The sequence below is a fragment of the Lytechinus pictus genome, chromosome 9, assembly GCF_037042905.1.
Source record: "Lytechinus pictus isolate F3 Inbred chromosome 9, Lp3.0, whole genome shotgun sequence".
In the NCBI taxonomy this organism is placed as follows: Eukaryota; Metazoa; Echinodermata; class Echinoidea; order Temnopleuroida; family Toxopneustidae; genus Lytechinus; species Lytechinus pictus.
Genome location: NC_087253.1, coordinates 19,281,966 through 19,308,656, shown reverse-complemented (window position 1 = coordinate 19,308,656; position 26,691 = coordinate 19,281,966). Strand labels below are relative to the sequence as shown.

General features: G+C 34.1%; 1 protein-coding gene across 1 annotated transcript; it reads right to left on the bottom strand.

The window, feature by feature from the left end:
• Positions 1–21,125: 21,125 nt before the first annotated feature.
• Positions 21,126–21,716, bottom strand: LOC129267598 (uncharacterized). Its single transcript, XM_054905244.2, has one exon. The coding sequence runs from the start codon at positions 21,714–21,716 to the stop codon at positions 21,126–21,128; it is 591 nt and encodes a 196-aa protein (XP_054761219.2).
• Positions 21,717–26,691: the final 4,975 nt, after the last annotated feature.

Here is a 26,691-nt window from a genome sequence, read left to right as displayed (position 1 = left end):
ATTGAAAAGTGATTTTTGACGAAAATTTTATTTTCTTGATATTCAAAATGGCCGCTACAAACCCTAACTTAATTATGTAACATGTTGTAGGGAAACTAATTTTAAGAGTGAGCGGAACCATAAAATGCTTATAACTGTGATGTATAAGTAAAATATTGTCTTAAACACGATTTATAACTAAATACATCGCATCATGTCTGGAAGAAAATCAGACCCCATTTGGTACTTTTTTGAGAAACTGCCATCAAAATCTGCAACTGAATGCAGAGCAAAGTGCAAACTATGTGGTTTTGAGTTGATGGGGATTGTGAAGCGTGAAAAGTGCAATGTACACATATGCCTTCAACTTAAAGGAGAATGACACCCTTGAAACTAGCTGAATCCATATCAAAGAGAAAAATCAAAGAAACATATTGTTGAAAGTTTGAGGAAGATTGAATGAATAATAAGAAAGTTATTAGCATTTGAATATTGAGATCACTAGTGCCATGTAGATCCTCCCATCGGCAATGCGACCAAGATCTGTGATATCACACACGTACAACTCCCTCATTACTTTAGTACTTATTTCACTTATATTCTCCCTTTTATAGAGTCTATCACAAGGTGAGGTGTTCTCTTTATGAGAGGACAAGTACAGAGGTTTCACAACATTATATCATTGATGAATCGTTTGTCATATGATTAGAATGAGCAAAAAGAGATGTTTTGGGGTATATTTTCAGTGTCCAAAAGGGGAGAGTTGTTCATCTGTGACATCATAGATCTTGGTCGCATTGCCAATGGGAGGATCTCCATAGCATTAGTGATCTCGACATTCAAATGCTCATAACTCTTTTATTGCTAGTCCTATTTTACTCAAAGTTTTGTTGATCTTATTCTTTGATTTTTCTGCTTTCACAAAAGCTAACTTGCTCCAAGAGTTTCATTCTCCTTTAAAACGGCTGTTTTCGACTCGCCGTACGGCCGCTGTGGAACAAATGTGACCAAGGTATAAAGCGTATATTTTATTGAGTGAATATGTAACGTATGTTATTACGTGAACGGAAAAGGTCACTAAGCAAATGATGACAATAATAAGACTTGTATAACGCACTTCCCATCTTAATTAGATGCTCAAGGCGCTTTGAACAGAGCATTAGAGAAAGAGAAGAAAACAAAATCAGACTTAAAGTGATCATTTCACTTTGTTCTGATTTGTTCTGGACTTCTCCAAGGCTTTTGATACCATTAATCATGACATTTTATTACACAAACTTAATTACTATGGAGTCAAGGGAATAGCCTTGGAGTGGTTCAGGAACTACCTAGACAATAGAAAACAATTTGTCTCTTTCGAAAACTTTAACTCCGAAACAAAACTTGTTACTTGTGGGGTTCCGCAAGGCTCTATTTTGGGTCCCCTACTTTTTCTTATATACATAAATGATTTTTGTAAGTCCTCCAATAATTTATCATTTATTCTGTTTGCTGACGATTCTAATATTTTTTTCTCCCATAAGGATCCACGCCATTTGCTTGCCACCATTAATCACGAACTAGTACATGTATCTGAATGGATCAAAGCTAATAAACTATCCCTTAATCTCCAAAAAACAAATTATATGCTCTTTAGTAATATCATAGATGAACTTCCAGGTAATATAATTTTCGAAAATACTAATTTACAAAGAGTTGGCAGTACTAAATTTCTTGGGGTAACCATTGATAATAATCTTTCCTGGAAAGAGCACGTTGATCACATTTGTAAAATTATTTCGAGAAATATTGGTATCATAAACAAAGTAAAATGTTTCTTTCCCACTCATATACTATTTAATTTGTATTCAACTTTGATCCTGCCTCATTTAAACTACGGTATAACAGCATGCGGGAATTGTGCTGACTGCCTCCTGAACAGAATTTTACTTTTACAGAAAAAGGCTATTCGTATTATTTGTCATGCAGATTTTCGTTCACACACTTACGAACTTTTCTATAAATATAATATTTTGAAGATTGGTGACTTGTATTGATACAATCTCGGAAAACTTATGTATAGTTTAGATAAAAATGAACTTCCAAATATTTTTTATTCCATGTTTACAAAAAATGTCGATATTCATCATTATCCTACTAGGTCCGCCGGGCTCTTTCATCCACCAAGAGCTAGAACCATCCTTTTAAATAAAACATTTATTTTTACAGGTATCAAACTTTGGAACTCCCTTATAGAATCATTACGTAACAAGCCAACACATTTAAGTTTCAGTCGAGGGTTAAAGAAAATTCTTATCCTTGGGTATAAACCCCAGAACTTAAACATTTCTGTATAAGCAGCTACCACCTCTTGTTCTTCTTCCCTTCTTATTTTCTTCCTTCTTCTCTTTCCCCCTCCCTCTCACATTTCTTTTTTTTTTCTCTCTCTCTTCCTATCACCTTAATGTCTAGTTCTATTGCTTTTCTTATTTTCCTGTTTGTCTATGTTTTGTAGTTTGTTTTGTTTTGTTTCTTTTCCTTTTTTTTCTGTCTTGTCCTGTTTTGTTTTTGTTTGTGTGCGTTTTTTGTTTTTGTCTTTGTTTTGCTTTTAGTATCTGTCCTGTCTTGTCCAAGTGATTGTCTGTTCACACACTCCTGAACTCATGTATTTTTTTTTATACAGCAGGGGTATATATGATATAATATTTTTTGTTAATTGTAACATAGTAGGCTTAACAAGCTTGACCCCACTAGTATTCTTTTTCATTGTACAAACCTTTTTAATTTACGATTTGAATTTCATTGATCAAAGATATACTTTGATTAACTATTTATTGCAGGGAACCCATACTAACAAGCTTTGCTTTCCAGTGGGTTCCCTTTTTTCATTTCTGTATATCATACTTTTGTGTTTTGCTATACATTGTAACTTTTGTTAAATTTTGGAATGAAAAAGAATAAATGCAATCAATCAATCAATCAAAAAATTCTCATTTTGGTTCTTGAAAATGGGCTAAACATTAGGCTAATAGTGTACAAATACCATCCCAAAAGTTTCAAAGTATTTTATCTACAGGATCAATTTTAAAACCTTGGAGATGTAAACCAAAGTTTGAAAATAATTGGGAGTTGGTTTCAATGACTATGTGTATAGAGCGAATCTGTGCAACACAACACATCAACTCTAGATGAAACCAGCATGACCTACATACAGTGTGTATAAGGTATACACTGAATGTACAGTGCAGCTAATAATAGCATGTGTATAGGAGATACACAGAGCAGAAGGCAGTCAACAAAGCTAACGGACTTTTTGAATTGGAGAAAACTATTCATAAGCTGGAACCCATCTACTAGACGGTTCTCAAAATCTAGCTAATAAATTGCTACTTGTATCTAAATTAGAGTTTTTCCTCCTATATTGTGGTCTGTTTCACGGTTTTTGAGGACAAATACAGGCACTCATACACATGTTTCGTCTCAGTGTGAGAATCTTTTAAATCAGCTGCTCACAAAGTTAAACGATCCCTTTAAATAAATACGTATTCAAACTTTAACAATGAAAACAAGTCGGTGTCTGTCCAAAAACACACTCTTATACAGGCATGTTTTCAGGTTGCCCCTGAAGGTGGTCGCTAACGTCTGAATTGTTAAATATTATATTAATTTTGTTATGAATTGTTATGATTGTCATGCTTTGTGATATATTCTGACATTTCAATGTTATGTTACTTTCTTTGTATTATGTGAAAGGAAATTATTATAGAGAGATAACGGGCTTGCGTCAGTTACGTCCCCATCTCCCTCCCTCATATCCCTCTCCATCTCTCTATCTCCCCCTCTCTCTCTCTCTCTCTCAAATAGTATTTTCTTTGTTTCTCTAACAATGTCCTTGCTTGTCAACAGCGCAGCAAAAAGAACGGCATTCGAAAACAATATTAAATTATTTAAAGGCGTCACCATTAAGAGTTCCGTTCCCAATTCATCAATAGATTACGGATATCCATCATCAGTGTGATTTGATATTAGTCATAATGATATTTTAGAGGTAGGCCCTATAGTCACGCTATGTTTCACAGATATCAATTTACTTTCTCTCCGAGGTAGAGACATCCCACGCCTTTTAGATGTAGCTACATATTTTAGAGACAAAGGTAAATTGTATCAAATTTCTTTTCTATGTACTCACGCCAAACTAGATCAAGGAACGAACGCTATGTCACAGCAAGAAACTACAACAAAATTGTAATATTTACACTGACGAAAGCAGGGCCGTACGCAGATTTTTTTCGGGGTGGGGGGCGGCAGGACGCGTTATTTTTTTGGGTGGAAACTCAAAAACGAGTTTCCTCAAATTTTGTATATATATACGCGTCCTGCATGCCCGCCCCCCCCCCCCCCCGAAAAAAATCTACCTCCGGCCCTGCTTTCGTCAGTGTAAATGTGACGATTTTTTTTTGGTATATAGTTTCTTGCTTTCAAGAACTGCATTTTCCTAGCAACACAGTATTTCATGAATTCAAATTCCGTTTCTGATTAATATAAAGATATATAGAGATCTAGAAAAGGGATTAAGAATATGGATTGCCAAAGCCAGCCGTCCCTTTAAAATCCAGTCAGGTGAAACACGAAAAAAGTAGACCAAAAGCGTCTGGTCTACCGTGCAGACCCTTCACTCAAGTTAAGGAACTGAATGTGCAGGGTTGGCTGATTTAAATCACGTTGATTTAAATCATGATTTAAATCGCGATTTAAATAACTATGATTTTAAAAAAATCATTGATTTAAATCTCTTCCATTGAAACATGTACAAATAAATGGCGATTTTTTTTTTTGTGTGGCAGTGTTTTTTTTTACTAAAAATAGATAGATTTTATCAACTTAATAATCACCAAAACATGAATAAATCCTTGATATCTATTTAAAAGAATTGAAATCATGTCAATAATATCAGGTTGATCTTGCAATGTAGCATATGAGCGGTTAACACTTCACCCCCTACTCCACTTTCACCATGATTTTTTTTAATCATTGATTTAAATCACTTCCATTGAAACATGTACAAATGATTGACGTATTTTTTTTAGTTGTGGCAGTTTTATTTTTCTTGACTCAAAACAGACAGATTTTATCAACTTTATATCATCAAAATATGAATAAATCATTCATATCTACTCCAAACAATTGAAATCATGTCGATAAAATCAGTGGTCTTGCAATGTTGATCTTGCAACTGGGCGTTGTGGCGCGCGCCTGTAATCCAAGCTATGTGGGGAAGTTACAAATTGATGAAGAGGTTCACGTCTTTCGGATGGTGACGTTAAAGGTCGGTCCCAGACGTAAATAAACATATCTGGTTGATACACGTCTGACAAAACTCAAATACACACAATGTAGCATGTACATGTAAGCGGTCAACACTTAGCCCCCTACTCCATTTTACTTTATCTGTGGACTTACAAAATTTTCTCTGTGAAATTCTTCTTTGTTGATAGGAAAATGAATTTGTCATTTCTTTATGTCACAGTGCTTTTTAGAGCAGTTAAAAAAGATATGAGAGTAAATAAATCGTCGTTGGCAGTTCTTCTATTTTGATCATTTACTTGAACTACTTTTGCCATGTCAAATGAAAGATGAATGTTTTCAATTTGCAAACTGATAAAAAGAAACTTTTAAAGGACAAGTCCACCCCAACAAAAAATTGATTTGAATAAATAGAGAAAAATCCAACAAGCAAAACACTGAAAAATTTCATCAAAATCGGATGTAAAATAAGAAAGTTATGACATTTTAAAGTTTTGCTTAATTTCACAAAACAGTTATATGCACATCCTGGTCGGTATGCAAATTGGCAGACTGATGACGTCACACACTCACTATTTCTTTTGTATTTTATTATATGAAATATGAAATATTCTAATTTTCTCCTCCTTGTCAAGTGAAACAAAGTTTTATTTCTCCCTGAACATGTGGAATTACCATTATTTTAACAGTATGTGGTTAAGTTAAGTTGGTCCTTATTGTCAAATCTGTAAAAATTGAAATATTGTATTATTCAAACAATAAAAAAAAAAAAATTGTGAGTGATGGACATCATCGACTCTCTCATTTGCATATCGCTGAGTTGTGCATTTAACTGTTATGTGAAAAATAAGCGAAACTTGAAAATGTCATAACTTTCTTATTTTACATCCGATTTCGATGAAATTTGCAGCGTTATGTTTGTTTGATTTTTCTCTATCGATTCTAATCAACAATTTTCTGGGGTGGACTTGACCTTTAAGACTACAAGAAGTAGCAATCAGTATTGTAAGCTATGTCAGATTGAAACAAAAATTAAGCTTTGCTGTGGTTTTTATTCTTTGGTTGAAAAGTAATCAAACTCATTACGTATCACACATACTTTTTGGAAATAAACTATTGTTAAATTGAAAGAAAAGTATAAGTGTACACCTATAGCAAAAGTACTCGAGAACAAAAAAAAAGTTATGTAAAAAAGGGAATTCGTAGAATGAACCCGGGAATTATACTATTATAGGCCTGAATTCCAACAGTGAATCTAGCCAAGAGGGGTTTAAACCAAGGCCTGTTCAGACTTTCTGTACAATTGTGCCTCATTCAGCGGGTACACTGAGAAAGGTTCAATAATGCACAGAAAATGATCCTGCCAAACTTTACTAAATCATGGCAACAACCATACATATAGTGCCCATTGCCAAAAATGAGCATTTATTTTTATTTATGTAAATTTCTCATTGAATGTGTTGAACTGAGTGCAATAATACACAAAATCTGCATTGTCCCTGGTTTTATCCCATAGTTTAACATTTTATTCGTTAACATGTATTTAAAGCTGTAGAACCTGTGTTCTTCTTCTAAGCAAAACTGCCAAGAACTGCCAAATATGAAATATAAAATAACGCTGAAAATTTCATCAAAATCGGATGTAAAATAAGAAAGTTATAATATTTTAAGGTTTCCATTACTTTTCACAAAGCAGTTATTAATTAATGCACAACTCCACACGGTCAGGGAGGAAGAAAATTTTTATTTCACAGGACAATAAGGAGAAAATACAAATATTTCACATTTCATATAATGATGTACAAAAGAAAAAGTGAGTAGTGATGTTATCAGTCCCCTCATTTGCATACAGGAAACTTTAAAATGTCATAACTTCTATTTTTCGTGCAATCTGATGAAATTTTCATCGTTATGCTTGTTGGAGTTTTCGCTGTTTATACAAATCAACTTTTTGTTGGGGTCGACTTGTCTTTTAATAAATTCCAATAATAGATGGTTATTCCTGTATATATTCATATTATGCAAACCAATAAATCCTGAGTCGGTATAATGACGAATCTTCAATCCGCATTGCTTATCCTGGTACATGGCTAATGTATCCGAATATCGACATAATGGTTTCTCTTTTCATACACCTAAATCCTTCTATTTTTATTTCACCTTTGTATGTACCATCTCTCCCTTCTTTTATTTCCACCTCTCTTCTCTCAACTGCTTTAGTTCTCGTTTTTCTTCTACATACTGTACTTCATGCTTGTTTTAATATTTTGATTCGGGGTAATTATAGAAATGTATTGTATATGCTATTATGTTAATATAATCTATGTTATTTATGTATGCCCTGCTTGTTCTGTTACTCAGATATGTCCTTGGCGTTCCTTTCTTTTATGTTTGTATATATTTCATTCCTTTGTTTGAACGATTTGAATGTTAATAAAGTGATGGATTACTACTGTTCATCCAGAAGCCATGTTGCCATGTTGGGGTTGCCACGCAGTCAAGCTTAGCTTATAGTGGCAACCCCTGCAACCTTCTAACAATCGATATATATTAATAGAAAATGCAATTATGTTCAATGTTTTGCTTGTCAGTTATACGTATATTATTCAGGGACCTGGGAACGATTTTTTAAGTGGGGGTGCTGAAATCTCTCCTCAAAGGTGGGGGGGGGGAGGAGGGGACACAATTGAATATTCCATAATTACACACACACACACCTCTAAGGGCACCACACACACACACACACATAGATATATATATATATATATATATATATATATATATATATATACATATTACAATATTTAAAATTAAAAGAGTTGCCAAAGCTGTTGTACATGTATAACTTCACACATTTATATATATATATATGGCCGAAAGCTTGTACTAATAAAAGTTGAAGAAATCCAGGCTACGTCTCCAGCTTCAATGCTTTTTGAGCTTCTTCGCCAATATATATATATATATATATATTGGCGAAGAGGCTCAAAAAGCATTGAAGCTGGAGACGTAGCCTGGATTTCTTCAACTTTTATTAGTACAAGCTTTCGGCCATTTAGTTGGGCTTTCTTCAGGTATCTGAAGATGTAAAAGACATAATGGCTTAAAGGACAAGTCCACCCCAACAAAAACTTGATTTGAATAAAAAGAGAGAAATTCAACAAGCATAACACTGAAAATTTCATCAAAATCGGATGTAAAATAAGAAAGTTATGACATTTTAAAGTTTCGCTTCATTTCACAAAACAGTTATCGGTCGGTATGCAAATGAGGGAACTGATGACATCACTCACTCACTATTTCTTTTGTATTTTATTATATGAAATATGAAATATTTTGATTTTCTCGTCATTGTCATGTGAAATGAAATTTCATTCCTCCATGAACACGTGGAATTCCATTATTTTAACATTTTGTGCTTCAGGCAAGGAGGTCCTAATCGTCAAATTCGTAAAAATTGAAATATTGTATAATTCAAATAATAAAAAACAAAAGAAATAGTGAGTGAGTGACATCATCGACTCTCTCATTTGGATGTAACTGGCTCGTTCATATACCTATTTTGTTAAAAATAAGCGAAACTTTGAAATGTCATAACTTTCTTATTTTACATCCGATTTTGATGAAATTTTCAGCATTGTGCTTGTCTGATTTTTCTCTATTGATTCAAATCAACATTTTTCTGAGGTGGACTTGACCTTTAACAATTACCATGCATATATTTGGATTAATTTACTAAATATAGGTATATCTTAAAAGAAAATGTTTTACATCGGTAATGTTTAATTAGGATTATCCAATAGCTATTAAAATCAATTAAGTTTACGCAGATTTTTATTACAAACATTTTTTTGAAGGTTATGTGTGCTGTATATAAATACGTATATCTCAAAATAGTATATATCTCAAAAGAAGTTGTATTGCATTGGTAATGCTTAATTAAGATTATCCAAAAGCTATTAAAATAGATTAAGTTTGCACAGATTTTTATTACAAATATTTTATGAAAGTATATAGACATATTGTGGTGTGTGTATACTGTATAATATATATTGAGTACATATTAAGGAAAGGTATTGATTCATATACATTCGCGTCTAAGCACGTGAACTTATGTATGTAAGTAATCACACTCGCAGTCACATACACTCACACATACGCGCAGACACCCAAACAAATCCTACTCCTATATATCCTTGGTAGTGCTAGTAATTACACAAAGTATTATATAAGGTAGAGGTAACAATAATAAATGTGGTTCTGCGATAAATAAGTGATGTATACAATAAAAATACATTATAAATATCTGATTTATAATGAAAAGACATAAGCCATTATGTCTTTTACATCTTCAGATACCTGAAGAAGGCCCAACTAAATGGCCGAAAGCTTGTACTAATAACAGTTGAAGAAATCCAGGCTACGTCTCTAGCTTCAATACTTTTTGAGCTTCTTCGCCAATATATTACTCACTGAAGCACCCACGCAATGTTTAGGTCCTTGCTCATCACAATATACATATATACGACAGTCAATTCTTTCTTCTTATCAAAGAACATAGATATATAATTAGATAACTCGAGCGCGAAGCGCGAGCTATTTTTTTTTTTTTTTGGGGGGGGAATTTCATGTATTTTGTCCTGAAAAATTGAACATTTGAGCAATGTTTGTGGTCCTGAACAAGATGCATATGTAACAAATAATAACTGCGAATGTGATCAGTGCGAGCAGATATTTTTTATATACGCTCTGGTCTGATCGAAAGGGAAGTGTTATAAGGACTGTTTGCAGTTACCCATTAAGACGATACATACATCAACAATCAAATAATGCGATCGCGAAGCGCGAGCTGAAAAATTTGACATTCCGACCTAAATACTGGACATTCTAAGCACTTTTCGCAATCATGAACAGGATAGGTATATAACTATACAATTGATGCGAGCGCGAAGCGCGAGCGGAAACAAAATTGAGATTTCAGACCAAAAAACGGGACATCTTAAGCACTTTTCTAATCATGAACAGGATAGGTATATAACTATACAATCGATGCGAGCGCGAAGCGCGAGCAGAAATAAAAAATGAGTTTTCAGAACTAAAAACAGGACATCTTAAGCATTTTTCTAATCATGAACAGGATAGGTATATAACTATACTGTACAATTGATGCGAGCGCAAAGCGCGAGCGGAAACGAAATCGAGATTTCAGACCTATAATTGGGACATTCTATTCATGTTTTGTAAATCAAGAAAATGATGGGAAATTTGATATTTATTCTTACATTAATAATGTGAGCGCGAAGCGCGAGAATTAATTTTTGATATTCTGATCTGAAACTCCACACTGAATGTAATATGGTTTGAACAGATAAAGAGAAATCAGACGAACATGAGAATAAAGATTTGATCAAAATCCGACAAGGAATATCAAAGTTATTGCATTTTAAAGATTAGCATTATTCCGGTGAAACAGTTTTAAGCATGTCTTCATTAATATTCAATGAGCAAACTGATGATGTCATATCCCCACTTGTTCTTTTGTATTTTATTATATAAAATTAGGTTTATTTAATATTTTCCCTTCAAGAACCAAAAACAGTTGAATTGACAACTGATTTAGTCTTTCATTATAAGGGAGACATACCATTCACACTGGTATGAAAAAATGAAACAATTTTGATTCCATGTAATAACACAAGAAACAGGATAGTGGGGATGTGACATCTTCAACCCACATGGGCGGAAATCCCATAGGGGACAGGGGGACACAATATAAAATGTCCCCCTACTGTTTTGGGTCTTTCATGGAGAAAAATACATCACTTCACAATCGAAATAATACCTTTTGGACTAAATGACCTTACATTTTGGGTGAAAAACTTTTTTTCTTCTTTTTTTTTTGCTTGTCAAATTTTCCAGGCCCTGGTTCCCCTACCTTTGGGGACAGATTTCCACACAAGTCAACCCACCTATCAAATATTCATGACGACATGCATATCACCATTTTCATAAAATATTGCTAAACTTTAGACTTAAATAACTTAACTATTTGTTATAAGATTTTCATAAAATTGTATTTGATATAAATATTTGCAGCCCGGAGTCGCCCCAAAACAAGCTGCGTATCTGAATAAACATGCGAGCGCATGTTTAGAGTTAGACCTAGTATCTGGGCATTGTTAATAAAAAAAATTATTATAAAAATCAATAATGCGAGCGCGAAGCGCGAGCAGAAAATATTTGATCTGAAAATATTCCGATCTGAAAAAGGGTGAATTTAAACACTATTTTAAGTACTGTGTCGGAAAATTCTGAAGGGGGGAGGGTCTACAAAACGTCGTTCATTTTCATTACATTTCTGTCATTTATCAACTTACCACTAGATTTCCAGGAGGTGCCGCCAATGGAAAATAACACATGCAGCACCCCCAAATTTTTGTGGTGCTTCACCCCCAGCACCCCCGCTTCCCAGGGCCATGGGGCAGGGCGAAAAAGACTGTGAAATTTGATTTCTATTGTCTGACTTGTAATTGTTAATACAAAGCACGGGCGGTCTGGCGCGCGCACACTTGATTCGACATAAAACCTGGAAGTTTCAAGTCCAACCACACCCATGTCCCTCCCTGCTATCGAGTAGTGTGTAAACTATGGTTATCACGTTTCGCGCGCGACCACGTCTGTATCGGAGTGCCGGAGCTTGATTGAGTCGCGTTATAGGAGGGATGTTATTGGAATATGTGAAAGACTATGTAAATGATTTGTGATTGTCGGATGTGATAGTTATGTACATTATAACATATATAAAAAAAAAATACAAAGGGAACCTGATTTCGTGGGGGTGCTGCCTATGGAAAATAATAAATAATACATGCAGCACCCCCGCTTCCCAGGTCCCTGATATTATTATTGTATTTTCTTTGTTCATGTGTTTATGAAAAAGTGTTGCAGAAACCAATAAATGAAATGAAATGTTTACAGCATTGTGCATTATTCATTTTTCTTATACAAATGATAATCCGGAAGAGTTAAGAGATGCGGTTTTGCGTTGCCGCATGGATTTACCTAGATCAGGGCCTGGAAATCCACCAATGTCATAGATTTTCTACAGGAAATTTGCCAAATGTACTTCGTGAACAAAAAGAAGCACACTGATTTTTTAAAGAAATCTATTAATGAATATACATCACATCTAGAAAATGTTTTGAAAAAGGCATGCATTTTAGATGTAGACATTGCTGGCTTTCCATAGTTGTGGTTGATCGGATCAATCGAAACGCTTTGTAAGACCGGGACAGTAATAGAACAATTCAACAAAGAAGGATTATCTGCAAACCAAGACAGCGCTCATAATTTTATGTGTGCCGATTATTTTTCCAGGAATTTGTTGGAGGGGGAGGGGGTGCGGATTATTTAAAGAATCTACCGTGTTTTAGGTAAATTGAATTAACGAACCCCCCCCCCCCCCCTTGCTGCTTAACTACTTGCAGTACATTAATATTGATGATGATGATGATGAAAATGATTAAAATAATTATAACAATACTGATGATGATAAAATAATAATGATAAATAAATAAATTGATAAATTCATTAATGAATACACGAAATTTGAACCTAAAATGGATCCCGAAACAATATATCTCTTACAAATATTTTGCTGATCTAATTTTGTTTTACCTCAAAGTTACGTCATGTTTATTTTTGTGTTATTTCATCAATTCATTACTGTGCTAATTTCACGTTCAGATTAATGCTTTTTATTTATTTTGTTTACTACCAATCCCCCTTTTTAACACTTTATAAATCACGTTCACACTACTGAGTACTGTTTATCCCGTTCACTCTCGTTGTCATATAGAAAGTTTTCGCACCAGCTATGCAGACGCTTTCTGGAAAGCAGATAATCTATTGTCAAATTGGCCTTCATGACAATGAAATCTTTGTCGAGGGTCGCTGAATCGGATCAACGATTTGTCGGTGACTCGACTCTGAATTAACAAACGACATATTTGCGATATTTCGTCTTCTCTAAAACGTCGGACGAAACGGCTGTTCCAATACACTGACCTGCTGACCCTCGGCAAAGACTCATTATGAGTTGACTTGCATTTTCAGTGCATTTGCTGTGTTTTATTAATTCCGCGTCACTGAGCGAAGACTCGCTAATATCATATCAACCTATTTTTGCAATCACTATTGAAAATGCAAGTCAAATTACAATGGACAGCCGAGAGGTTTTTGTCAAAATGTGGTTAATTGGCACAGCAGATCGTCTGAAAACTGCATATATGTCGTTTGTCCAGAGCCCAAGAGTCTGTTTCATAAAACTTGTTACGATAACAAATTTACAATAACAGTTAAAAGCTACTGAAATCCTTCAATCTGATTGACTGAAAGTAAATTTGTTACACAGAAATGGACAGTGCATTCGTGATTAGTTTAATGAAACGGGACGGAGGACGACACCGCTGTTTTGATTCACTGATTGTTTTGTCATTGAAGAGCTTTTGACAAAAGTTTTTCTGAATTATAGAAAGCGTCTGCATAGTGATTGCAAAAAAAAAATCCTAATTTTACAACACAAGTATGCCGGAAGCAATCATAAGAGAGGGTTTTTTTTTTTCTTTCTTTCTTTCTTTTTTTTTTCTTGCTTTTTTTCTTTCTTTCTTTTTTTCTTTCTTACTTTCTTTCTTTCTTTCTATCTATCTTCCTTTCTTTTTTTCTTTCTTTCTTTCTATCTTTCTTTCTTTTTTTTCTTTTTTCTTTCTTTCTTTCTTTCTTTTTTTCTATCTTTCTTTCTTTCTTTCTTTCTATCTTTCTTTCTTTCTTTTTTTCTTTCTTTCTTTCTATCTTTCTTTCTTTCTATCTTTCTTTCTTTCTTTTTTTTCTTTCTTTCTTTTTTCTTTCTTTCTTTTTTCTTCCTTTCTTTCTTTCTTTTTTTCTTTTTTTCTTTCTTCCTTTCTTTCTTTCTTTTTTCTTTCTTTCTTTCTTTCTTTCTTTTATTCTTTCTTTCTTTCGCTTTTTTTGGGGGGAATGTAACAAACTGTCAACGGCGCCGATGACCGGTCCCATAATTTTCTAGGGGGTCAGAGATTCTTTAGATTTTCGGAACATACTCAAAAGCAATGTATGTTTACAACCGAGCAAATTAAGCGACTGTGTTTATTACGATGGCAGTTACTTCATGCTTTCGCATTTCGCGTCGTGGTCTAGTGATTCTGACTCTCGCCTATAAAACAGAGGGTCGTATCGCGGGTTCGAATCCTACTTCATGCTTTCGCATTTCGCGTCGTGGTCTAGTGATTCTGACTCTCGCCTATAAAACAGAGGGTCGTATCGCGGGTTCGAATCCTAACCATGGCGTGTTTTCCTTCAGCAAAAAATTTATCCGCACTGTGCTGCACTCGACCCAGGTGAGGTGAATGGGTACCCCGCATGATTAATTCCTTGCATGCACTGAGCGTCAGTGATGGTAGCTCGAGCTAAAGCCGGGGTAATAGTAGCAGCGCTTTGTATCCTCAGGCAAAAAGCGCTTTATAAATACAGCTATTATTATTATTATTATTGTAAGCAATGAAAGGGGAGATTTGGTGCACAGATTTAAAAATTTCGGTTATATTTTTGGCAAGAAATGTATAAGTACCCACACACTTTGTTGTTGCTTTATTTAAACCCCTTTCACAATTGCTGTTGCGACTACTTCCAACCGTTGCGATTGTGTGCATTATATATAGTGACCAAATGATCGCAAACGATGGCAGAAGCAATTGTGAAAGTCCCTTTGGGAGGAAGATGGTTATCAATCCCATACCAACGCTGTGCGCAGCTATGGAAATACCCCCACATTTGAAAAGTTTAATACTACCTGGATGCCAATTCAATTAACATTGCGGAATGATCATCCCTCTCCAATATATAAACAGACGCATTATCATGATTATGGTGGCAACTGCTCCATTCATACCCCCAGTTGATATGCTGAAGACCTGCCCTAGTTATCATCATTAAGGCTATGACAGTATGAGGTATTCATAATGTTTTTTTCAAATCCGCCAGAAACCTAAAACCATGGCAACAGGCAACACTATCAAATGCTGCTTCTTTTATTATATCCAGCAGTCCATAATGTTGCCATGGTTGTTGACAATATATATATATATATATATATATATATATATATACATGCATATATATATATACATATTTATATACACCAGTGGTATATCGGGAAAAATTAAATACAATAGACAGTTGCGAATGTCGCATCGCATCTCTCTCTAGGTGGAGGGAGTGGGTCTGTTGTGCAATTTTCACTTTACTCTTTGAATATGTTTTAACTATGAGAGTAAGCCCTGACATATTGTTTTTTTCTCCGATGGATAGTCCTTCAAAAAGTTCCTATGAAATAAATATATAGACGAGACTCAGAACACACCTCAATGCCGAAACTATTCGATCCTTTTATCCTGCCAACAGGAAACATGATTATTTAAACCTCTTGAAATGTGAACTAATGTACAAAACAACAAATTTAGTATCATTAGCCGAGCCCTTAACCTCTCTTCAAAGACTCACGCACTCTGGTTGCCATGGTACGAGTTGGTAATTACCTGAATGACAAAACAATTATTGGAATCATGAGATTCAAGATTTATTGAAACATTTGATGGCAGCTTGTAACAACCTGAATTGGCAAATGGCAAAAGAGAATAAAACATATTCATAAGATCAACAAATAAGCAACATTACAAAAGAATCAAGAAATTGCAAATATAAAAATATTAGTTTCAAAAAGAAAAAAATCATTACTCCTAAATTAAATAGAGTGAATATGTTTTAACGGTACTTAAATATAAAATCATAACGATATATGTATTTTTAATAGCAATTGAATATTGCAGATGTATATAAAGCACGAATATATAAGATATCATACAGCACGAATTTTACTTCGACTTGTAATAAAAAAAAAAATTACAGTTTAAAGAAACATTTGCACTCAGTAGGATAATGAAATCGAATCACAGAAGAAGCTTTAATTGTACCCAACTACAGTAATGGTATAGACTTTTGATATCAAATAAAATGTATCAATTTAGTGAAAGAATTGGTTTATGACTTAATATCGTTCTTATTTGTATATATAGCGCCACAGATTATAATATATCGAGAAATTGTGTCAACTTATTTTTTTCAAGCTATAATTTTAACACGTTCCTCATATTTCACGTTATTATATTACTTTGCAAAACAGTTGTAATGTAATTTTCTATCATTATTTGCTCAAGGTGTATGTATTTGTTATGGAATGTGAAACAATATATTAAATCAAATCAAAATGGTATCATAATTCAACCTTTCACCCCAATTCATTTTCTTTCTCTTTCTCCTTTCTTTTCATTTCTAATCAAAACTTTATTAGGGCAATTTTCCCAACTAAAGTTCCGCATCCCTTTTTCGGTTGAATGAAAACTGTACTTTTCTTTCTTAATCTGAAATGTGAATATATAATCATGTCAACGTTAACCGATTTCATTAGCTCCATTTCTTAGAGGTCTAGATCAAACAGCGATGACTTGGAGGACCATTAAAATTCCAGTAATCGGAATCCACATCTGACATGACGCAGAAGCGTAAACCATGTTACCAGCTGAAACGAATAAGAATGAACAAGATGAAAATAGAATAACGATTTTAAATACATGCATACTAATATAAATTATCTATTTATTCAATTATCTATTCATTTATTTTGTATTCTGGCTCCATTAGTAGTACTGTTTTTTCCATAGGACCCTGTATACAATTAAAAATATTGAAGTATGTACATACATACACGTATATATGTATATATATATATATATATATATATATATATATATATATATATACATACATATATACGTACATATATATATATATACATATATATATATATATATATATATATATATATATATATATATATATATAATTAAAAAAGAAATAAAAATTCCGTAATGAAAAGTATTTCACGAATTTTCGCCCATAGGGTTTGTCAAGAGATTTATTGATTAAGATCAACTTTGAAAATGCGTCAAGATCAACAACAGTAAAGCGTGCACTCTCTCAAGGAGCGCCCTTGATGTAGGCGCACCCGACAGAGAGGCGCTCTTACGTAACAAGGAAAGAGAGGAGGGAAGGAGGCGAGGAAATAAAGAAGGGATCAGAGAATAAACGAAAGAAATGAAAAGAAAAAGAAAAAAAAGAAAAACGGGAAAGCAGAAACAAGTGAGAAAGAGAAGCATTGGGGAAAAGGCAAACATAAGAGGAACAGAGAGTAGAAAGAACAGAAATTTATAAAATAGAGAGAGAAGGGGGAGAGGGAGATAGAGAAGAGAAGGAGAGAGATAGAAGAGAGAGAGGTGGGAGACACAGAGAAGGGGGTGAGAAATAGAAAGAAAAAAAAAGAATACAAGAAAAGAGAGACAAATATAGGGGCGGAGTGGGAGAAAGAAAATAGAAGAAAAGGTAAGAATATACCAGCTAAGGAAGAGAAAGAGGGAGAAAAGAGGGAGAGAGAACGAATGAGAAAAAGAGGAGGGGAGAGAGCGAGAGAAAGATATTTAGAAAGAAAAGATGACAACAACACACCAGAAAACAAAGAAGCAAAGAAAATTGACAAGAAACTAAGAGTTCATAAGGGAGGAGCGAAAGGCTGCGTTGACTCCGTTTGGTTGGAGACATCTCAGGCGGTGGATCATACGTTCTTCCCGGATTTTCCTCTCCTCATCTGTAGCACCAGAACATCTCACGATGCCACATATTTTGAAGTTGCTGATTGAGTGTCCTGTCCTGGAAGATTGATGAGCAACTGGAAGTCCTGTGGTGTGAAGTCGGATTGATCGTAGATGTTCATTGGTGCGATCGGCCATCCTCCGTTTAGTCTCACCGACATATAGCATTTCACATGCGGTGCACACTATGTAACAAAGATCAAGTTGGTGGTAGTGCATGTAAAATGATCCCGAACAATCCAGGTAGACTTAGGTCCCTTGATAGTGGTATCTTGCAGTATGAAGTTGCATGTATTACATCTGCTCCTTCCGCATCTCACGGTCCCGTGATTCTCCTCAGGAGTTGTAGATGTTAATTTGGAATGTACCAGCAGATTGCGGAGGCTCTATGAGGCGCCGAATGTACCAATATTATTTAGAACAATTATTTGTTATATAATCATTATTTATTAAATAATAACTATTATTTATATATAATTTACATTTTATTTGTAAATAACTACTATTATATAAAATATCATTTCTAATTATTTATATATAATTCCAAGTAATACTTCATTATTTGTAAATAATAATAGTTCGACATTCCATTATTTATAAATAATGATTATTTGTTTTTCATTATTTATAAATAATGATTATTTGTTTTTCATTATTTATAAATAATGATTATTTATTTTTCATTATTTATAAATAATGATTATTTGTTTTTCATTATTTACAAATAATGATTATTTGTTTTTCATTATTTATAAATAATAAATAATGAAAAACAAATAATCATTATTTGTAAATAATGAAAAACAAATAATCATATGATTATTTGTTTTTCATTATTTACAAATAATGATTATTTGTTTTTCATTATTTATAAATAATGATTATTTGTTAAATAATGAAAACGTCTACTTCATTATTTATAAATAATTTTTTCGAGTACACCATTATTCTCATTATTTATAAATAATCATTATTTAATGTTCGAGTTTTCCATTATTTATAAATAAAAATTATTTGTTAAATAATTTTTACAGTTTGCCATTATATACAAATAATCATTATTTATATACAAATAACCATTATTTATTAAATAATGCCATTATTTATTAAATAATGCCATTATTTATTAAATAATGCCATTATTTATTAAATAATGGAAAACTCGCTATAACATGCAAATGTGGGACCGCCCATGATATGAATATTCATGATGCGATTTCCTTTTTCGTGATTTTTCTTCACAAATTTGTGTCCATTTCCTCTTCATAATGACATTTCTTGAAGCAATTTTCTAGGGATATGGTCTGATTGTAATATTCTTCATTTTCTATATAACTTCGTCTTCGTAGAAATATCAAAAAGTGTAATTTAATACGATTTTTCCTACAGTTCACAATCCCCATAGGCGCGCGTGTATCGTAGGGACAACCGGTGAATCGACGGAGTGCTCTTCATCGAAATACTACATTGGTTGGTCCCCGGAAGTGGCGGGCGGAATTTAGCCCGAATCCTCGATGGAAGTCGATCAAGTGCATATGAGCTGAGACTGAGAGAGTGAAATATCAGTGTACTTGTACAGGCCCTTCTACTTTTTATAAATATTTCTTGTTGCTTTTTTTGTTAAGTTAATTTTTCCTGGTGTAGAGATAAGTTTCAGTTCTAATAATGCACTTCAAATACATTTTGGAGTGTCTGTTTGAGGCGTTTGGGGCGATTTCACCCTGGCCCCAAAATGCTCGCAACGACAATACGGTTGTCCCTACGATACACGCGCGCCTATGGGGATTGTGAACTGTAGGAAAAATCGTATTAAATTACACTTTTTGATATTTCTACGAAGACGAAGTTATATAGAAAATGAAGAATATTACAATCAGACCATATCCCTAGAAAATTGCTTCAAGAAATGTCATTATGAAGAGGAAATGGACACAAATTTGTGAAGAAAAATCACGAAAAAGGAAATCGCATCATGAATATTCATATCATGGGCGGTCCCACATTTGCATGTTATAGCGAGTTTTCCATTATTTAATAAATAATGGCATTATTTAATAAATAATGGCATTATTTAATAAATAATGGCATTATTTAATAAATAATGGCATTATTTAATAAATAATGGTTATTTGTATATAAATAATGATTATTTGTATATAATGGCAAACTGTAAAAATTATTTAACAAATAATTTTTATTTATAAATAATGGAAAACTCGAACATTAAATAATGATTATTTATAAATAATGAGAATAATGGTGTACTCGAAAAAATTATTTATAAATAATGAAGTAGACGTTTTCATTATTTAACAAATAATCATTATTCATAAATAATGGAAAACTCAACAAATTATTTATAAATAATGAAAAACAAATAATCACTATTTATAAATAATGAAAAACAAATAATCATTATTTGTAAATAATGAAAAACAAATAATCATTATTTATAAATAATGAAAAACAAATAATCATTATTTGTAAATAATGAAAAACAAATAATCATTATTTATAAATAATGAAAAATAAATAATCATTATTTATAAATAATGAAAAACAAATAATCATTATTTATAAATAATGGAATGTCGAACTATTATTATTTACAAATAATGAAGTATTACTTGGAATTATATATAAATAATTAGAAATGATATTTTATATAATTGTAGTTATTTACAAATAAAATGTAAATTATATATAAATAATAGTTATTATTTAATAAATAATGATTATATAACAAATAATTGTTCTAAATAATATTGGTACATTCGGCGCCTCATAAGGCTCTTGCCTTTCTTATGCGCGACCACTGGAGGATTCTTGAATATCTCCCGGTTATTCTCATCCTCCTTGAGAATGCCCGTATTATTCATGATGGTTGAGACGATTCTCTCGGTAGACGGATGGTACGTTAGGACCAATGGTACCCGGTCCATGTTCTCTTGCTGACGTGGTTGCAAAGTGGCCGTGCGACTTAGGCTGGAAGCTTTCCAAGAAGCTTTTTGGATGACTTGCTCAGGATAACCCCTTTGTCGGAAGAACCCTGTCATTTCTTCGGATCGTTGTCTGAAGTCCTGGTCATCACTGCAAAGACGCCGGAGCCGGGTGAGTTGTGAGAAAGGAAATTGATTGCTTGTAGCTGGGTGGATGAGAAGACAAATAATTTAGGTAGCAGTGAGTATCTGTAGACTCGTAGTGTACACTAGTTTTAATCTGCTGGCCATTTATCCAAAGTTGAATGTTTAGAAATGGGAGTGAATCCTCAGAGATCTTGTGAGTGAACTTGAGACACGGATGGAAATCGTTGAAATGAGCAATCAGCTCATTCAGGTACTCCAAGGGGGAAAATGCGACTCCTACATAGTCGTCGATGTACCTCTTCAAAAGAAGAGGCTGTGGGCCTCGGAAGCTCCTCAAGATCTCCTGTTCGATACAACCGACAAAGAGGCATGCGTAGGAAGGTCCAATTTTAATTCCCATGGCAACTCCTTTCTTCTGCAGATAGAATTCTCCATTGTACTGAAAAGCAGCAAGTCTAAGTACCAACTCAGTGAGTCGAAGAACAGTAGTATCGTCTGGACGGTCCGGTGATGGAAACTTGTGTAGAAAGTACCTGATAGCTCGATGACCTTCATTCATGGGAATATTAATGTAGAGAGATGAGACATCCATCGTGAAGATAAATCGTGGCCCCTGCGAGGGAAGTTGCGTAGCCTGAAAGTTCATAAGTTAATTTTATTTGTCTTCCAACTTTGAGTTTGAATACATGACAAACATATAAGTGTGTATGAAACAATGAGCAGAGTACATAATATACAGGTATATATAAAACAGAGTATGCAGAAAAACATTGTTTTTAAATACATTATACAGCTTAAGACAGAAAAGAAATAATTTTAAAGGAAGACGAGGAGACCTAAGTGAAGCAATGCTTGTAAATTAAGGTTCCTCTTTACGAATTCAAAGAACATTGGATAAACAACAAAGAAATGGCAATATAATATAATATGATAACTAAAGAGAGAGGCGGGGAGAGGAGAGGGACACATTTATGTACAAAAGGGACAAAAAAGGGGACATGAGGACAGAGACCAGCCAGGCCCGGGAAAGGGGGGGATGTTAAGTATTGATAATTTAGCATTAACTGATAAATAACACACGAAAAATTGGTTTTACGAATCTCTTCCATAGTTACTCAGTAAATAAGATTTCAATTTTCGTTTAAACACTGTAGAACTGACAGCATGTATAATGTCAGGGTCAAGTGCATTCCAAAACCTGGGTCCAGTGCAAACTAGAGTGCCCAAAGTGAACTTTGTTCTTGCACGAGATATATGGAGAGTGGAAGATCGTCTAATATTGTAATTGTGTACTTGACTATTTTTCTTAAATATCAGTGCCAGGGCTGAAGGGAGACTTCCTGAATCAAAATCATACATAAGAGATCCTAGCTGCATAAAGTAAATATCTTCCACTTTCAATAAGTGATTGTCATGAAATAAAACATTTGTATGGGCACGATAACTGACATTACATTTACTTCTAATAGCTCTCTTCTGAACAATGAATAATTTTTGCAATTGCGTTTTAAGTGAGTTGCCCCAGGCAAGCACACCGTAGTTTAAGTAAGGAACAATTAATGAGGAAGATAATATAAATAAAATTTCTTTAGGGAAAACTGATCTCAACTTGTATATAACACCGGTATTTTTTTACAACAGTTTGCAGAGATGATTTACCTGAGGTTTCCAGTTCAATTTCTCATCAATGAATAACCCAAGAAATTTAGTTGAGGTTACTCTTTCAAGACAGACATTATTAAACATTACATTGCCAGGCAGCATTTTTAAGGATTTGCTAAAAAGCATATAATTTGTCTTTTGAAAATTAAGTGATAATTCATTGGCTTGAACCCTCAAGATAACATTCTTCAATTCACAATTCACTGTTTCTATCAGGGTTAGAGGATTCCTATGTGAAAAAATACACTAGAATCATCAGCAAAGAAAATAAAGGATAATTTATTTGATGAATTTTGAAAATCATTTATATACAGTATGAATAAGAGAGGTCCTAGAATAGACCCCTGAGGTACACCACATGTAACAGTTTGCAAGCTGGAATTAATTATATTCAATGATACAAATTGTCTCCTGTCAGTGAGATAACTCCTAAACCACTCAAGGGTAACACCTCTCACTCCATAATGGGATTACTCATGTAGCAAAATTTTATGATCAACTGTATCAAAAGCCTTGGAAAAATCGAATAATATACCAATTGTGCTCAAGTAATTATCCATGGCAGTGGCAACCTTATCAACAAAGTGCAAAATGGCATGTGTAGTTGTATGCTTCTCGCGAAACCCAAATTGAAAATTCGAAAAGATATTTGACTTTTTAAAGAATTGTATGACCCTTGCATACATGAGTTTTTCAAGGATTTTTGAAAAAGATGTCAACAAAGAAATTGGACGATAATTGGTCAACAATTCAGGATTGCCTTTCTTAAAAAATTGGCACAACTTTTGCAATTTTCATGCTTCTAGGCACAATGCCATTTGACATTGAAAGATTAAAGATGTGAGTAAGAGGTGTCAAGATTCCTACAATGACATGTTTAATAAGTTCATTTTTAATATTATCACAGCCTGGGTTCTTTTTACTTTTGAGAGATCTAACCACATCAATCAACTCTTCCTCATTTGTAGGCAAAAAAAATAGACTTTCCAAAGTAGGCTCAGACAAGAAGTCAGCACAGGTTTTTTGACAGGGTGGAATAGTCGCCTGCAAATTTGGACCAATATTACAAAAATAATTGTTGAACTCTTCTACAATAACACTGTTATCATCCACAACTTGATCATTTATGATTACCTGTTTTCTCTTTGAAACCTTAAGTGGCGCTTTAAAAACATTTCTGATCACTTTCCAGGTATCCTTAATATTATTAAAAGTCGCTTGGAATTGAGCACAGTAATATTGCTTTTTTGCATTACGCAATGTAGCAGTTAAAGTATTTCTAAATGCTGAATATTTCCTATACAAAAATGCTGACTTTGTTTTTTATATTGGTAATACATCTTATTTTTCTTATTAATTGAGTTTAACAAAGATCTTGAGGGCATCCGACGAATCCTTCACATACCAGAAAGCGAGTACCAGGACATACCAATTACTTACTCCTTGGTCAACAACTTCAGGAAGTAAATAGCCATCAATACCTAGGAATACATATAGAAAACAGCCTAAAATGGGATAAGCAGTCACAACAGGCAACCGCCAAAGGTACGAGGGCGTTAAACTTCATCAGAAGGAACTTCTATCACTGCTCTAAAACAGTGAAGGAACGTTTATACCATTCACTTGTTAGACCCCACCTAGAATACGCTTCGATAGCATGGCACCCAGGCACAGTCAAGAACACCAAATTGCTGGAAATGGTTCAGAGACGAGCCGCCCGGTTCGTCACAGGAAACTACACACGGGGATCCAGTGTTACTAACATAATGACAACACTTGGCTGGATGTCTCTCGAAGAAAGGAGGCGAAATCACCGAATCATCAACTTATATAAGATCATCCATGGAGAAACTCAACTTGACTTAAATAAATATGCCACAAGAAAAATAACAAGACTAAGAAGATCCCATGATGAACTGTATGACGTCACTTCAAAGTTCATCACAACTACTCAACTGGCTAATTCCTTCTTCCCTGAAGCAATCTCCCACTGGAATAACCTCACAGCTGATATGGTATCCTCCAAAAGCACTGACATACTTAAAGCAAAACTAAACATGCAAAACCTGCAACAAAACAAAACAGAGTAATAATACTCCCACTCTCGTCAGCCCTGAGTTACCCTTCCTGGTGGAGGACTTCAGGGATTGAAACTACAAGGTACAAGGTGTCCAATTAAGCCACAAGGGGAGAGAAAATCCCGGCCAAGTATATGCTGATCATTTCAGTTGGGCATCCGATGTTCGAAACAATGGGTCTACCAGGGTTACCCTCCTTGTGTATTTTGGGGAGAAGATAGAAAGATGAACCACGTGGATTATTCTGGCAGACACTGGAGGCAGATGGAGGAAGGGCTCCGTTCTTGATCAACTCAGTGACCGTGGACTTCACACACTTCTGATGTTCATCCGTTGGATCCATGTCCAATTTCTCATAGAACATCTCGTTGTTTAGTTGACGTTCTGCCTCGGCAATGTACAAATCACGTCGCCATACAACCACTGCCCTCCTTTGTCTACTGGCTTGATGACGTAGTCATGATTGTTTCGCAATGATTTGAGTGCATCTTGTTCTTCATGAGTGATGTTAGGTCGGGAAGGCGCAGAAGCATTCTGGAGGACTTCTATATCCGACCTACACTTTAAAATAAAGTGGTCAAGGTTAGGATTCACACCGTCTGAAGGAGTCCAGGACGTGATTCAAACGTTGGGTTGATCCTGTATGGTCCTGAGATGTGTTGCTGTCTTGTTTCAATTGTTGGTCTGCTTCGGCAAAATTAGCTTTCAATCGTAGACGACGAGCAAAGCACTCGAAGTCTCGTCGAACTTGGAAATCATCGACAGACCTCTGTCTAGGAATGAACGTTAAGCCCCTGGATAGAAGTGTTCTTTCGCCTTCGGTAAGTGGTAGGTCTTCAGGGATGGTGCATATATGTGTGGGGGTGAAGAGTAGATGATGGTCAAGAATGAAGCAGAGCGTACACTGTGTTGCAAAACTTTCGGCCCTGGCCTTCTTCAGCTCCTGCTGCCCGCCTATTTTCTACTTAGGGTACACTGCACTTCTCTGCCCGTCCCCTTTTCTCCCCTCACCCCCCCCCCCTCTCTCTCTAATATTATAAAACAAAATATTTTCTCACACGATCCATCAGTAACATTTTTGGAAAGTGCACAAAAAATGTTTGTATTCAATTTTAAACAAAAATTCTAGATATTATTACGACCCAATATTTCTTTGTTGTAATTTTGTAATGAAACTAAGCTAGGGGCTTCCCTTTTGTACAAGCTTTGCTTTTTTCGGCAAGACCATCAATTTTACTTTTTAATACAAATGTCATCTTAGGTAACTTTATCTATTGAATTGTGTTCCTTAAATCTAAGATTATGATATGTATATATATATATATATATATATATATATATATATATATATATATACATATATACTCATATAAAAAGTGTTGACAGTACTAAATTTCTCAGAGTAACTATACACAGTATTCTATCCTGGAATTTGCACTTATATCACATTGATAAAATCAATTCGAGAAACACTGGTATTATAAAAACAGTGAAATCTTACTTTCCCACTTGTAATGCTTAATTTGTAGTGAACTTTTCGTTTATATACTGATGGAGTTTTCTATAAACATAATTTTGAAGATCGGTGATTTTATATTCCATGTTCACTAAAAAATTCAATATTCATCTTTATCCAACAAGGTTCGCCGGACTCTTTCACCCAACAAGAGCTAAAACCCCCCTAAATTAAACATTAATTTTACAGGTGCAAAACTTTGGAACTCCCTTTATAATGGAAACAGTGTGAAATAAACCGACACATTTTAGTTTAAGTAAGGATTAAAGAAAATTCTTAACCATAAGTATAAATCGCGGCAGTTCTCCAAC